This window comes from Pogona vitticeps, chromosome 1, assembly GCF_051106095.1.
Source record: "Pogona vitticeps strain Pit_001003342236 chromosome 1, PviZW2.1, whole genome shotgun sequence".
Lineage (NCBI taxonomy): Eukaryota > Metazoa > Chordata > Lepidosauria > Squamata > Agamidae > Pogona > Pogona vitticeps.
The window spans coordinates 126,617,815-126,632,517 of NC_135783.1; the positions used below are offsets into that span (position 1 = coordinate 126,617,815).

The window sequence follows — 14,703 nt, forward strand, 5'->3', positions numbered from 1 at the left end:
TTGTAGAGGGAGTAGTAAAAGATGGAGACAAACATCAAGTTCTCATTACCTTGGTATGTGTGCCAGTGCTCCACTTTGCATTTAAGTTCTTTTCAAAACCTAGCTGCTCATTTCCACGCTCTAAATTGGGACGCTCTGTAAGCGGACCACCACATGTGCAAAGAGCAGAACCCTCGCTGTGGTATTTGATTAGGAAAACCAGGACAAGGGCATGGCAAGGCAAAGGGGCACAGCATGACAAGGATCTGTGCTCAGGCCTTTTTGAACGTCTGGATCTTCTGTGCCATGGCAGCAGCTTCATGAGTGTGTGAGGTGGCAACACAAGCAGGCGTTGTAGAGGATTTAGGCCATGTATTTAGAGGTGGCATTGCCTCAACTGGTAAAAGATGCCTGTTTTTCCACAGCAAATATTTTGTCTCACCTCCACATATTGCATTTCATTGAGTTCCTTTACTGGAATGGATTATTGAAACATAAACCCAAGAGTAATTGGCCCATCAGTTTAGTGAGGCGTGCATCTCTGAGGAAATCTCATCCTTTGAGTGGAAGCATGAAATATGACCACCACCACCTCAACATCTACTTTGACTCTGAGCCACGAAAGGGAATTAGTTGCCATCTCTTCTTCTCTTCATCCCAGCCACAACTCTGCAGTCATATTGTGGATCTGCAGGCTGTGGGGAAGTAAAACAAGAGCAATCCAGGTAGAGCACCTTATCAAAGACACCTGGGTCTGTAGAGAAAAGTTTCTTATTCTGCTTCTCTTTCCACACCTACATATATGCCTTGTAGTGTTTGTTTCCTTTACTATTAAATGTTCTTTTGATAGATTGTGCAAGATTCTCAAATCCATGGCAGGCATTTTTGCTTTCCTAGCCCTCCTAGACTCCAGTCTGCCTCCCAAAACAGCCTCAGTTCTTGGTGGCATGGTTGATTAACAAGCAGTTCATATTCCTGAGCTCTGCTAGTGAGTTGTTTGCTCGTTAAAAACTCTTTGTCTTCTTGGTAACAGATCCCTGAAGAACAGACATTCTTGTGTTTTCAAGATACTAATGCATGCTACAAAACAGGCTAACTGGGTATCACAAAGGTCTACTTAATTGCCTACTTACTTACTTACTGGATACACATAATAAAGTCCCCTGAAAGATTATCGGGCTGTTAAATAGGATGTGCATAAAACCAGCAGCCCCGCCCCACTCCTTGGGACTGATTCTGCGTATCATCCATTTGATGATATGGCTTGATGTGCTCCCGACCATTATCTTACACTCCTGTCTTTTAGAGGAAGTGCTGTGGGACCTGGGAGCACTTGGATACACAAAGTGCAACAGTTCATTTCATACAGATGTTACAGAGCCTGACATTCCAGCCGAAAAAAATAAATGCACAAAGGACAGTAAACTTGGTCTCTGGAATTTCTTTATCAATCGTGAGATTTCATTTTTGACTCAGAAAAACCTTCAGACCATCAGTAGTACTAAAACATCTCATTTGTCAAAATCAAGTAGCCATTCAAACACCAAATCAGAGACAGCTCACAAGATCTGCTTTGCTGAAGAAAAGGTTTAGGGACAGACTACAGCCAGGCATGTCCACTATACTTGCTAACAATCGGTTGTGTTTACTGATTTGAGCTCTTCTCAACATTATTGGCAGTACGGGCTACTGATAGCTTGAATGACTGTCAAAGATCATGTAATATTTTAGAATTACTGTGTTCCCTAATTACTTGGTGGCTAAAACTGTGATGTATTCAGAAGAACTTTCTCTGGAGAGGAATTAGAAACTGTTAGCAAGAGGTCTAAAGTGAACTGGTGGAAGAGCACAGATCTGTCATTCTTGGCACACACAAATGCATAAGGGAATCAGGCAGGACAAGCCAGGCCACAGCTAGGAAGTGAGATTTCTCTCTAGACCAATTGTAGGGGGAATTGTGCCTGCCCTGAGCTTGAGGGACACAAACCAGGTAAACAAACCACTAAACAATGACAGATGAAGTAATGCATGGCACATTCTAACCTCTTCTCATGCAGCTAGAGCTAGCAGATTACACAGGAAAGCTGTGAGCCTTCTAAACAAACTTCAAGGAGAACTAAGGGTAATGATGAGTCATACATTGAATGCCATGAAACTGGGAGGGATATTAAGCCAGACATTTGTGCCATTTGTTCATGTATACTCCATGCTGTGCATGATTTTATCGTATTTATTTTACTTCGGTTTTCCATTCTTCTCAATTTCTACGCATTCAGATACAAGTCTGACACCCTTGAGGGCTGAAAGCTAGGTGCGTGGCAGAGAGGCTAGACTATATACTTATACTTTCTTTCTTGCTTCCCCCACCCACCCAAAAAAGGTTTTGAATTACTGTGTAGAGATCAGCATGAAACACTTTGGGCCGGGTCATCTTAAGTTATCAATTTAGGGTTGCCCGCCCACCCTGCTGACTCTCCCATTCACCAGCCGATGTGCGCTGCTCATTCTCTTCTCCAAGGTTGCATTGATAGTAGGAATGGGCAACTCCCAAGGGTCCCTATGCTATGTTTGCCAGGCACCTGCATTTTTTTAATGGCCTAGGGCAGTAGAATACATAAAAATGTTGAATGGCACTTCTCTAGAACCTCTGGGGTCTGATCTATAATTGGCGGGACAGTTTCCCTCCACCCCCCGTCCTGAACTGTACTGGTGTAGTCAAGGCTGGAATTAGACTGTGCCAAACCCTATCTTACTATAATCATATATATATTATTATGTCAGGGATTATTTCTGTATTTTGCACTTCAGATGTGTGCATGAATGCCTACATGCCAGTAACATGCCACACCTACATCTGATTACAACTGTACCCAACAGTGTAAAGCAGGGTAGGTAATCATTTGTCATCTACAATTTCGACTGCAACTCCCAGAATCCCCCACCAGTGGCTAGGGCTTATAGGAGATGCAACCCATCAAGATCCAGAATACCACACATCCACAGTCGCGGGTAGGGAGCAGGATTAGGCAACTTAACAGGGTCAAGGTCCTATATTATGCCCTAGACTTTGTATGTGCAAAATCTGTTGCACAGCAAACAAAACAAAACCAGAAGCGACTAGAAGTCCACTTTGAGTTTCAAAAAAGGGAAATTTTGGAATATTGAACAGGAGACAGGTCCCTGTAACTTATGGACATGGGAAGCCACCATTCCTGAAAGTTGTCAAAAGCTACTTGGAAGTTGCCAGGGGAGGACTGAGGGATGTAAAAGTTTTATGGGTGCCTAGGGCCCTAGAGTTGCCCTTTGCTCATCACCAGTGTAAAGGAAAGACAAAGGGCTTGACTGAGCTGAATGCCAATTTTGTACTGCTGCAAATTGCACAAAAACAGACATCCCTCTGCATAAACATGGATGCAAAAATGGAATAATGAGGATTCTTAATACATTGACTCCACTTAGGGAAAGACATAGTAATAGAGATGGGCTCAAAGCACTTTGTGCTGGGTCATCTAAAGTCACTGGTGCAGCACCACAGGACCCACGTGCTCCCTCCCCTCCCTGCCAGCTCCACCACTTGCCAGCCAATGTCTGCTACTCAGTCCCTCCCTGTCATGTGATCCTTCAGTCCCAGGAGACTGGAGAAGGGAAGCCGGTGCTCCTGCCAGGACTGGGAGAGCATGCAAAGCAATGCAAATGAGTAAGGATAAGCTAAAATCTAGAAAACTCTGCCAGCCCCAGTTCCAGAATTAATTTTAAAAAATCTCCTAGTTCACCAGTATTCAAGGGAAATAAGAGTAGAGGATGATTCAGTTTAGTAAATGCCATAAAGGAGGAGGAGGAAGAAAATGCAGTCTTCTTTAACCTGTCCGCAGGTTCAGACAGTGTTCCCAAGAGTCCAAAGCAGTTCAACCTGTCCTGGGCCATGAAGAGTCAGACCAGAAACAGGAGTTTGATGAAGCCAGACAGGGCTCTGCTGGGTGTTTCCCAGCGTTAATGGGCCTGCATTTTGCATTAAACCCTGTGAACATTCGTAGAGGTGTTACTGCAGAGTGGCTGGAATGCGGACAGCACTTCTGTCTGCCTTTTTAGCTGTCAAAAAGAATAAACTGCTTGGGCCCAATGTTTGAGATTTTTGCTAAACGATGATCATAACAGTATAAAACCCATGAAAGATAATAGGAGTTGAAAGTTCCCTGGAAGAATAAATAATGAATTAGACTCCTCAGCATGCCTGTGCCTTAGACAAAAGTTTCCAGTTATGATGAATGGATTCATAGGTATTCCTCGTTTTTATCTTTTAATCCCTGATAGCACCAGCAGCAAATATTTAACATTCTTTTTCTTTTTTTAATTATTCTCTATCACTTCATTGAAAAATATTCCAGGAACATGAGGCTAACCAGAATACTCGCTTTAAGCTGGCACAGATAATCACATAATGGTAAAGGTTCCTCTGTATTGAGGACTTGCTTCTGATACATGCTTAGTATCGCTATAATATTTGTTTTTTTAAACCTCTCAACTGATTTGTAGACCTTTCCTTGTTTTGTACACAGAATATGCTCATAGATGGATTGTACTTCAACGTGATATAAATTTCACAACCATATTGCAGCTAGTTTGTTATACCTGTAAAAATGTAAAGAAAATATATGAAAGCATTAAATTTCCCTACCTCACCTCACATTTTCCCCCCTAATAGCACAATGCCCAGCACAGGAAGTCCGAACAGATTCATCTGGAGTTATCCTCAGCCCAGGTTATCCGGGCAGCTATCCCAATTCACAAACATGTGCCTGGACTCTTAAAGTTGAACCAAACTATAATATCTCTATCTTTGTGGAAACATTCCAAAGTGAGAAACAGTTTGATGAGCTGGAAATCTTTGATGGTAAGAAGAATTTTATTTGTTGCATGAATGTAGAGGAAACTAAGCTATTGACACACCATGTTCTTTTAGTGCTGGTAGAATGGGAGACATATTTCACATGCTTTCATCTCTACAAAATGTGGTTTCTTTTGAAATGGTTGTTCTCATTATTTAAGATAATAGATGAAGACCTTCACAAGTGAACAGGTTTAGGAAAGATAGGAAATTAATCTTCATGGCCAAGACATCCAGTTCAGTGCTTCCTCCCCAATCCAGCCATTTCTCATTCAGTGGTAGCCTAGCTTTCTCCCAGACATACTACTGTAGTTTTCTGTCTGCAAAGAGACATTGCCTTTTTTCCTTGGAGGACATTTCAGTCACATGGGCCCTTATCGCTAGTCTGAAGTGCTGTAGGATTAGGGCAGCCACCTCAGTGAGAACCTTTATGTTCAATTTAGAATAAGGACCAAACAGAAAGCTTCACAGAAATTGCAGGTATTGAAGAAGTGTTTAAAGGAACAGAGGACAATGTGTAGCAATGGAGAGATCATCTTTATCCATTTCACCTCAGGTGAGCCATTAAGCCAATTTTTCATGTGGATTTTCCACTCAGTTTCTCCCCCTTCTTCATGATGACATCACGAATACAGTACATTTTAAATAAAACACCAATTAAAAATAACTTATAATATGATCTTACTGCTTGCTAGTCTTTCTTTTTTTAAAACAGATACAAGCTGTCTGAAACACTGAGAAAGCATGACAGGTCTCACCTAAGGCAATACATGTTGCAAATGACATGATGCAGAAAAAGATGAAGTTTTTTCCCCCCAATGTACTATGTGGCTGGAAAACACAGCGCATAATTTCCAGAGACATCAACAGATGTGAGTTGCAACATGAGTTGCGTAGAGCTGAAGCCATGCTTTCTGGTTGTTCCAGAAAGTTACTTATCTGCGAAGAAGAAGAAATAAGGTTAGCAAACCCTCAAACCAACCCATGTGTGTGTCCAAATTCAGAGTTATGGATTTTTCCCCCCAGAAATGTGGATCAGGTGACCCACTTTGGAATTCAGACTCACTGTATTCCTCAGTCATTCCTGCTACTGTACTATATTTTCAGTTGCATCATGATGGCAGCACATTTCTCCCCCCCCCCAAATATACTTTAATATATAATAGTAAATACTCACACATAGAAATTGATTGCTTCATCATAATAGAGAGGTGGGAATTTAAACATCTCATAAAATGATTAATTAAAGACTATTTTTTTGGCTTTTATATGTTGTTGTATTTTCTAAAGGTTCAACTCGACAGAGCCCTTTGTTGGTGGCTTTGAGTGGAAATCACACTGGACAACTTAACTACACAAGCAAATCCAATCAGCTGTATCTGCGCTGGTCAGCTGACCATGCAACCAATAAGAAAGGTTTCAAGATACGTTATTCAGGTTAGTAGCAACCATTCCATGTTAGAAAAATTGAATAATTTGCTGGTGTGGACCAGGGTGATAAAACTCATGCTCTTCCTGGAAAAGATTCCTGAGTGGATAATAGACCTATAAAATACATCTGAATCTATGCTACTCACAGAATAAAATTCTAGCGTCACCTGACTAATAGTTTGCCTTTGTATGTCAACTTAATGTGCCAGATGTATCTTATAATATTTATTGTATTACTTTGTTTTTGAAGTTGTATAGACAGATGATAGCACATTCGCTAGCAGCTAGTCATTTACAGTGCCTAATGGGAAACAATGCACACTCACATGGCTGTTAATCCTCTCCAAACCAACAGGATATGCTTTTGAGTAACTCTGTTGATGGTAGAAGTAGCAACCTTCCTGCAAAATTTGCCATTAAATCCTGGCTTCTGATGTCTGAGTGTGTCAGTAATTTGATAACTGCTCAACTTTCAGTATATCCAGGATAACCAGAAAGCTACTGGTTCTACCCACCAATAGGACTGTTTCTATAATAATGCAAGATTGCACCCATCATTGATATACTGATTAACTGGCTGCATGAATTTACTTGGGCATTTGATCCCCACAAAAACTCTGCTGCTGATCATGCCTTCCAAAGAAGAGAAGGATGCCGACCTCTAGCTGTGTTCAGAAATGAACAGTTCTGGATAACAGTGCACATATTGTTTCCCATTCCTTTCCACAAAGTCCCACCACCCCAATACCAGGGCGGTCTGCAGTCATGTCATTCCACCAAGTCAAAGCCACTCACTGCCTCCCAATGGGATATCCAGAATGTCAGGTAGATTGGCCCAGAAGGAAGTGCCCTTCTTTGACCATCTGATGCCCTCACTGCTCCCAGGGTGTGACTTAAAATATATCAGCAAATGTAGTGAACTTCGCCTGAATTACAAACCTGTTAGTTCCACCCAGACTCCTAGTGTTCTGTCTCTCTTCTTCCCTGGAACAACTTTTCCCCACACTGGGTTTTTAAGTCTCTCTCTACATTAGTGTAGACAAAATTAGAAGTTCCCATTTAGAAATGTGGACAATATTTTCATATGTGTTATGTGATGTGATGTTATATTTGTAGCCTTCCTTTCTCTTCCATAGGACCTCAAGTGGCTTAATATTGAAACATACAGTATTAAAAGCTTAAAAACTATAAATTCTTAGTGTTTAAAAAGAATTAAACAGATATAATGTGAAAACTGGTAGGTAAAAACAGTTCTAAAAGCACATTAAAATCAACAAAACCACAACAGCTTCATTTTTTTAAAAAAAAACTGCTTTCAAAATTGCAATCTTCCAACAATTGCAGTTAAAAGAACAATAGTTTCAGCCTAGAATGGTTGAAGGAATATGCATGTGATACCATATTATTACCCATGCCAATTTAAAAAAATTCTTTACCATATACATTGTTATAAACAGCTACAGAAGACAGACTCCCTAGTAGATAGACTTTAGATAAATGATGTAATTCATAGTCAAGGAATACCACAGTTTATATGGCATCCGTAAAAGGAGAATGAGCCAAATGCCCCTGTTGGGCACTTTAAAAAGCTAATTATTAGTGGACCCATTGAGATTGTGGGGCACCCAGTTCTGAGATACAGAAAATCTGAATGACCCATGCCCAGGAGAAAATATTTTCAGATTTAACTCATGATCTACTGAAAAAAAATGGCTTGCATGCATTTTACTAAACAGATGACATTTCCCCTGCTTCTTTCAGAAAATAAGAAATATTAACATATCTTTATGACTACAGAGAATTAGTAGAGGAGATGCACAGTATTTGCCAAAACTGTTAGCCTCGAACTGCAAACCAAGGCTTTTGTAGAGTACAAATACCTATTAACTGTGTACATGAGATAGGCACCTCTGGAGAACAGTCCGCGATAAGCTTTGTCCAAAATCACTGAAAGGCTGCATAGTTGTCTCTAGGCATGTAACTTTCACAACTGATACAAGAAAGATGGTCAGCATGAAACAGAAGTAACAGCAAGTGGCAGAGCAAGCAGTTGGGCCTGAATCTTAATGAGGGGAGGCAGCAGCATGAGAAAGCAGGGAAGAAACCAAGGGCTCAACAAGGCAATTGATGCTGTGGCAGCTGTGAGTGAGCCAGCAGGCTGCCACCCAGCTATCAACCTCTTGTAATGATTTCCTGCCTCCCTGTTTCCATCCTTGTTCCTCCCACCATGACTTAGTTCAGGGTTTGGCAAAAAGGAGACCTCCAGATGGTTTTGTAAATTTCACGCAAGTTTTCTTCTGTGACAGTTCCTGAAATGGAAAGTATTATAGAACAATGCTCCATTTCATCACTGCTGTTACAGATGGAAACATAGTAGGTATGGACTGTGGCATGTCTAAGAAGAAGAAAAATTCTGTATCCGTGGACGGATGAGTACCATTTTATTTAAATAACTTTTTTATATCTACACTGACCACCTCACACTTAATATTGTCTGTATTAAATCTGTCCAACAGAAGTCCTCCAGTAGTTCAAACTTGGATATTTCCAAGTCACACCTGTAGGTGCCAGGGTTTGTACTGAGACCTGCTAAGTCTCAATCTATGCTGTCCTGTGGAGTTATAAACCCTCTCAAGGGGTGTACAGTATTCAGGGCTGCTTCTTTCCACTCAGTACAAGTACAAATTTGATACTCAGGGTTCCATGAAACACCCTCTTCTGTGTTTTGGTCTCTCAAGTGGCTAAGACAAGTTTGAAAATATGTATATAGTATATGAAGTAAAATCCTAAAAACCAGAAGAGGTCGTCCAGGCCTTAGTTACTTCCCACCTTTGCTATCGCAATGTGGTGGGAAGTAACTAAGGCCTGTGATTCATTGATCTTTGTTTCTCAATTATCTCATCTTGATAATCTATATATGCATCTGTTAGTAGGTTTTATTATTATGTATGTTATTGTATTTTATTGTATTGTATTTTATCACTCACGTAAGCTGCCCCAAGTAGACTTTGTCTAGAGGGGTGGGGTATAAGTCCAAATAAAGTAAAAAAGTAAAAAAAAGAGTGCTGCCTTCAGGACTTCCTCTGGTCCAAAGTTGGAAACAATGATCATCATAATAGTTTGCTGAGTCACAGTAAAGTATAAAGTTTTAGACAAGATGTAACACATGCAATTTATTCAGCACACACATTCTGGCATTTCTTGCCGCAGAATTTGTACCTTCTGCCAGGATATGGATTTATGAATCTTATTCTAATGTGATCAGAAGGTCGTCATTCTGCAACTCTCGATGCTTTTAGATGACCCCGTACTCATTTCTATCAGGCTCTTGCCCGGGATATAGGGGCTGCTTTGCTCCTCATTGGCGCATGACATACATTAGAGACTGGGAGGGTGGAGTGCAGCTATTACTTCTCCTGGACTGAGCTTGCCTTTTGATACCACCAACCATGGTGCCTTTCTGGACTGCCAGGCTGGGTTGAGCATTGGGACTCCTTCTGCAGAATCTTATCTAGAAGTTGATGGGTCACAATTTGACACTATTGAGTTTTGCTGCATGGTACCCCACCCGGTTCTGTGCCATCCCACCTGTTTTTAATACCTCTGTGAAGCATTTGGGAGAGAGAATTCTACACTGTGATGTAAAGTGTCACCAAAAGACAGATGGTATCCAGCTCGTTGCACCTTGTTACTTGCCATCAAAGAAATAGTCAATATCCTTGAATTCTTTCTGGACTCCATAATGGGATGGATGGGAGTGAACAAGCTGAAATTAAAATGTTGCTAAGACAGAGTTCCTATTGGTCAATATAAAGTCTAATTCGGGGAATGGGATTCAGCTTCTTCTAAAAGGTGCTGCACTTCCTTTGACTCATCAGGTCCATAGTCTTGTAGTATTCGTTGGCTTTGCACTGGTCGTGATCTCTGAGGTGGCAGTACCAATAAGAAGTGCTTTTGCACCACTCTACTGAGTGTGCCAGCTATGCTCTTTCTTATGTCAACTGGACTTGGTAACAGTCATCCATGCCTTAGTTGTTTCCTATCTTTGCTATCACAATGTGCTGTATGTGGTCCTGCCTTCAATGAGTGCTGAGGAAATTTAGCTGGTCCTGTATGCAGCAGTTACGTTGCTCACTCATACATGATAGCAAGCTCATATTATGGTATTGAAATTGTGGTATCTTTCAATGTGTCATGCATGCATGCATGCTTTTACAATAGAAACTGTATGTATGTATGTATGTATGTATGTATGTATGTATGTATGTATGTATGTATGTATGTATGTATGTATGTATGTATGTATGTATGTATGTATGTATGTATGTATGTATGTATGTATGTATGTATGTATGTATGTATGTATGTATGTATGGAGTATATCTGAGTTCAGTGTGATTTAATAAGTGAGTAGGTTATCAGGATAGGAATTTTGGTTAATCTATCCAAAAATGCAGCATTTTTCCAATAAATGTTCATGGGGGCAGAATGGGGTCATGAGCTACCAACAGAAAATTACCAGACTGAATGTCATATGTTTGTCTGAAAGTTTGGCTGTGCTACTATTAACATATGACACAAGAAGCCAAGGAGATGAACAAGAGAGAGTGTATTTTTTTTAAGTTTTCCCTCAGGCTGTTTACAGTATTTCTTTGACAGTTGTCCTATGTAGTCAGTGTCACTTCGTTATGCAGGCAGTTTCTGTGCTTTTTTTCTAGAGATGGAGGGAAATGCAAAGACAAAACAGCATTGCAGTCATGCCAATGTTGTCAGTTAAAGGTTAAGTTCTGGATATTTTTATTGAGAGCTTGCCTAATTCTGGGGGAGGGGCTGGATGTTCCCTATATTTTCTGTAAAAATGATACCTTTAAAAATTCATGGGTTTTATTCTAGTTACGTCTAATCCTATACACAGTGATCTGGGAATAGTTTTTGCAGAATTTAATAGAAATTGCAACTAGACCAACATGAAAAGTACTGCACTTTACATTTTGAAAGTATCATTATAAAAAAGATATCCTTAGAAAGAGCCCTTATGTGTGAACATGGAATAAACGCAATGTTTTCTGTTCAAAAATCAGGTTTTGAGGGGGGGGGGGACTATCAATTCAACAATTAATAATAGAGTATTGTAACATACCGTTTTAATGCATTTGTAAAAAAAAAAAGTCCTTCCTTCCTTCCTATGCTCTATCTCTCTCTTGCTGTCTCTTTCACTGGCTTATTCTCTTTCCTGTCTTTCAATCATGGAGTAATTAACAAAAACAGTTAATGAAGCTTAATACTAGGGGTGCACTGATAGGGACCAGTTCCATGATCTATCGTGGATCCCTGAAACTGCAGATGTGAAAGAACCCTATATACACCATACAAGGGGGTGGTACAAAGGCCAGAAGGCGGTCCCCTTGTATGTTGTATATAAGATTTATGGGGAGCATACTATACTAACGTCTGTATACTGATGATATCCCAGACATTAAAGCATGAAATCATTTAGACTTGTTTCTTTCTGAAAGATTCTGTTTTATCTCTTTTAAGGACATCTGAGAAGATTTCATTGATTAACTGGGTACTAATTAGATGGGTTTCTCCCCTCCCCTTCCAATGTCATTGTAATGTCACTGTATCTTCTTAACTATTATGCATGCAGTTTAAAAAATCCACAGAGTGACTTCTGGAGTATCTTCTGATCCCACAAGAAGCTCGTTGTATTAAGAGTTAGCAGAAGGCTTAAGGTTAAAGTTGGGTTGAGGCCGATATTTCTTACGCCCACTGAGAATGCCAGTACCCCCTTCCCATGCAACTAATCTAATTACAACTAGAATGTGACATTTCTGCTACTCAACATCATGGCTTGCAGAAACTGCAGACAGGCAAAAACTGAGACTATTTTTTTTTGTCTCAAAATATTATATTGGTTGATGAACAAATAAATGTACTCCATTGGCAAAAAGCGATAGATCTGCTGGGACTTTTTTTTTTGTTCCAGCTCTTTTATGCTTACAAAGGAAACTGTACATGGTGAGTGGCTGAAAAACTGGGAACACAGGTTATAAACCTTCAGGTAATAGCTTTATAAAATATCTGCATTGTAGATCTAGTTCTGAAACCAAACGTAGCTCATACTTTGGCAAGAAGCAGTAAGGACAACATTCACCTTTGTGCAGCAGGAGCTCTATCTTGTTCCCTCATGTGCTCTCAAAATATGTTCCAGATGCTTTCAAACTCAAGAAAGCTATGATTGGGCACAAAAGGAGGATAGGATTCCCCTTCTCTCCTTTCCCCTCATGGATGGACATAATTAGATTTCTCATTAGCAGCTACTGCAGCATATAGGATCAGTCTATGGCTTGTTAAATACAAGTATAGCTGATTTTTGTACTAGATATGGTACAAAAAAGGGAAAAAAATTAAAGCAACCCCTCATTGGCTGGAGTTATTCCAAAAAACGTTATTTATTTTCATCAGAAATAAAAACTGAAGACACAGAAGTCTAAACATTCCGTGCATGTTGTATATAATGAGAAATAATAGCTTATGGATCTCCCTTTTAAAGGATGCATAACCAACCTTGTAAGAGATGACCCTTAGAAAGGCCTTGAAAACTCATTTATTTTATTTATGACTGAGTTGTTTTATTAAGAATGCTGCTTTAAAATGTTTGCCCGATTATTTGTTGTGACCATATTATTTAGGCTGCATAATATTTCAAAGGCTATGCTATGAGGGTAGCATGTCCTTTTAATAATTTTTGCACAGGCATCACAATATTTTTCTGAAGTTCCTTCTAAATGGTTGTTGCAGGTTTTTCAGGCTGTTTGGCCATGCTTTGGAGGTTTTTCTTCCTAATGTTTCTCCAGTCTCTGTGGCCGGCATGTGATGAAACATTAGGAAGAAAAACCTCCAGAACACGGCCGAACAGCCTGAAAAATGTACAACAACCATCAGATCCCAGCTGAGAAAGCCTTTGAGAATACATTCCTTCTAAATGTTGTCTTTTTAGATTCCTTAAAGAGCAAGGCCCTAATGCTGTAGAACTTAGCCCATGTGTATAGATAGATTATGAGACCAAGGCAGACCTTTCAACATCACAATAATCCAAGTTTATGCAACAAGCACCGATGCTGAAGAGGCTGAAATTGACCAATTCTATGAAGACTTACAACACCTTCTAGAACTGACACCAAAGAAAGATGTTCTTCTTATTATAGGGGATTGGAATGCTAAAGTAGGGAGTCAAGAGATAAAAGGAACAACAGACAAGTTTGGCCTTGGAGTTCACAACGAAGCAGGGCAAAGGCTAATAGAGTTTTGTCAAGAGAACAAGGTGGCCATCACAAACACTCTTTTCCAACAACACAAGAGGTGACTCTACACATGGACATAACCAGATGGGCAATACCGAAATCAGATTGATTATATTCTCTGCAGCCAAAGATGGAAAAGCTCTATACAGTCAGCAAAAACCAGACCTGGAGCTGATTGTGGCTCTGATCATCAGCTTCTCAAAGCAAAATTCAAGCTTAAACTGAAGAAAGTAGGAAAAACCACTGGGCTAGTCAGGTATAATATAAACCAAATCCCTTATGAATACACAGTGGAAGTGAAGAACAGATTTAAGGAACTAGATTTGGTGGACAGAGTGCCTGAAGAACTATGGATGGAGGCTCGTGACACTGTACAGGAGGCAGCAACAAAAAACATCCCAAAGAAAAGGAAATGCAAGAAAGCAAAGTGGCTGTCCAACGAGGCCTTACAATTAGCAGAGAAGAGAAGGGAAACAAAATGCAAGGGAGATAGGGAAAGTTACAGAAAATTGAATGCAAACTTCCAAAGGATAGCAAGGAGAGACAAGAGGGCCTTCTTAAACGAATAGTGCAAAGAAACAGAGGAAAAGAATAGAAAGGGAAAAACTAGAGATCTGTTCAAGAAAATTGGAGATATTAAAGGAACATTTTGTGCAAAGATGGACATAATAAAGGACAAAAACGGTAGGGACCTAACAGAAGAAGAAGACATCGAGAAGAAGTGGCAAGAATACACAGAGGATTATACCAGAAAGATCTGGATGTCCAGGACAACGCAGATCATGTGGTTGCTGACCTTGAGCCAGACATCCTGGAGAGTGAAGTCAAGTGGGCCTTAGAAAGCCTGGCTAACAACAAGGCCAGTGAAGGTGATGGCATTCCAGTGGAACTATTTAAAATCTTAAAAGATGATGCTGTTAAGGTGCTACACTCAATATGTCATCAAGTTTGGAAAAGATCAGTCTACATTCCAATCCCAAAGAAGGGCAGTGCCAAAGAATGCTCCAACTACGTAGAAGTTAATGTGATAGCTTCTTCTCTTGAAGAACATGTGCACTGAAACCATCTTTAGATGCATCTGCTTGTATGTTTAGCTGTTGC

General features: G+C 40.1%; 1 protein-coding gene across 2 annotated transcripts in view; it reads left to right on the top strand.

Moving 5' to 3' along the window:
• CSMD1 (CUB and Sushi multiple domains 1) overlaps nucleotides 1–14,703 on the top strand; it is a 1,337,717-nt gene that overhangs the window by 1,226,447 nt on the left and 96,567 nt on the right. For both annotated transcript variants that reach the window (XM_078386602.1, XM_020797818.3), the window contains 2 exons: nucleotides 4,682–4,870; nucleotides 6,155–6,301. In XM_078386602.1, the coding sequence (XP_078242728.1) occupies nucleotides 4,682–4,870; nucleotides 6,155–6,301 (336 nt within the window). The remainder of the gene's footprint in view (nucleotides 1–4,681; nucleotides 4,871–6,154; nucleotides 6,302–14,703) is intronic.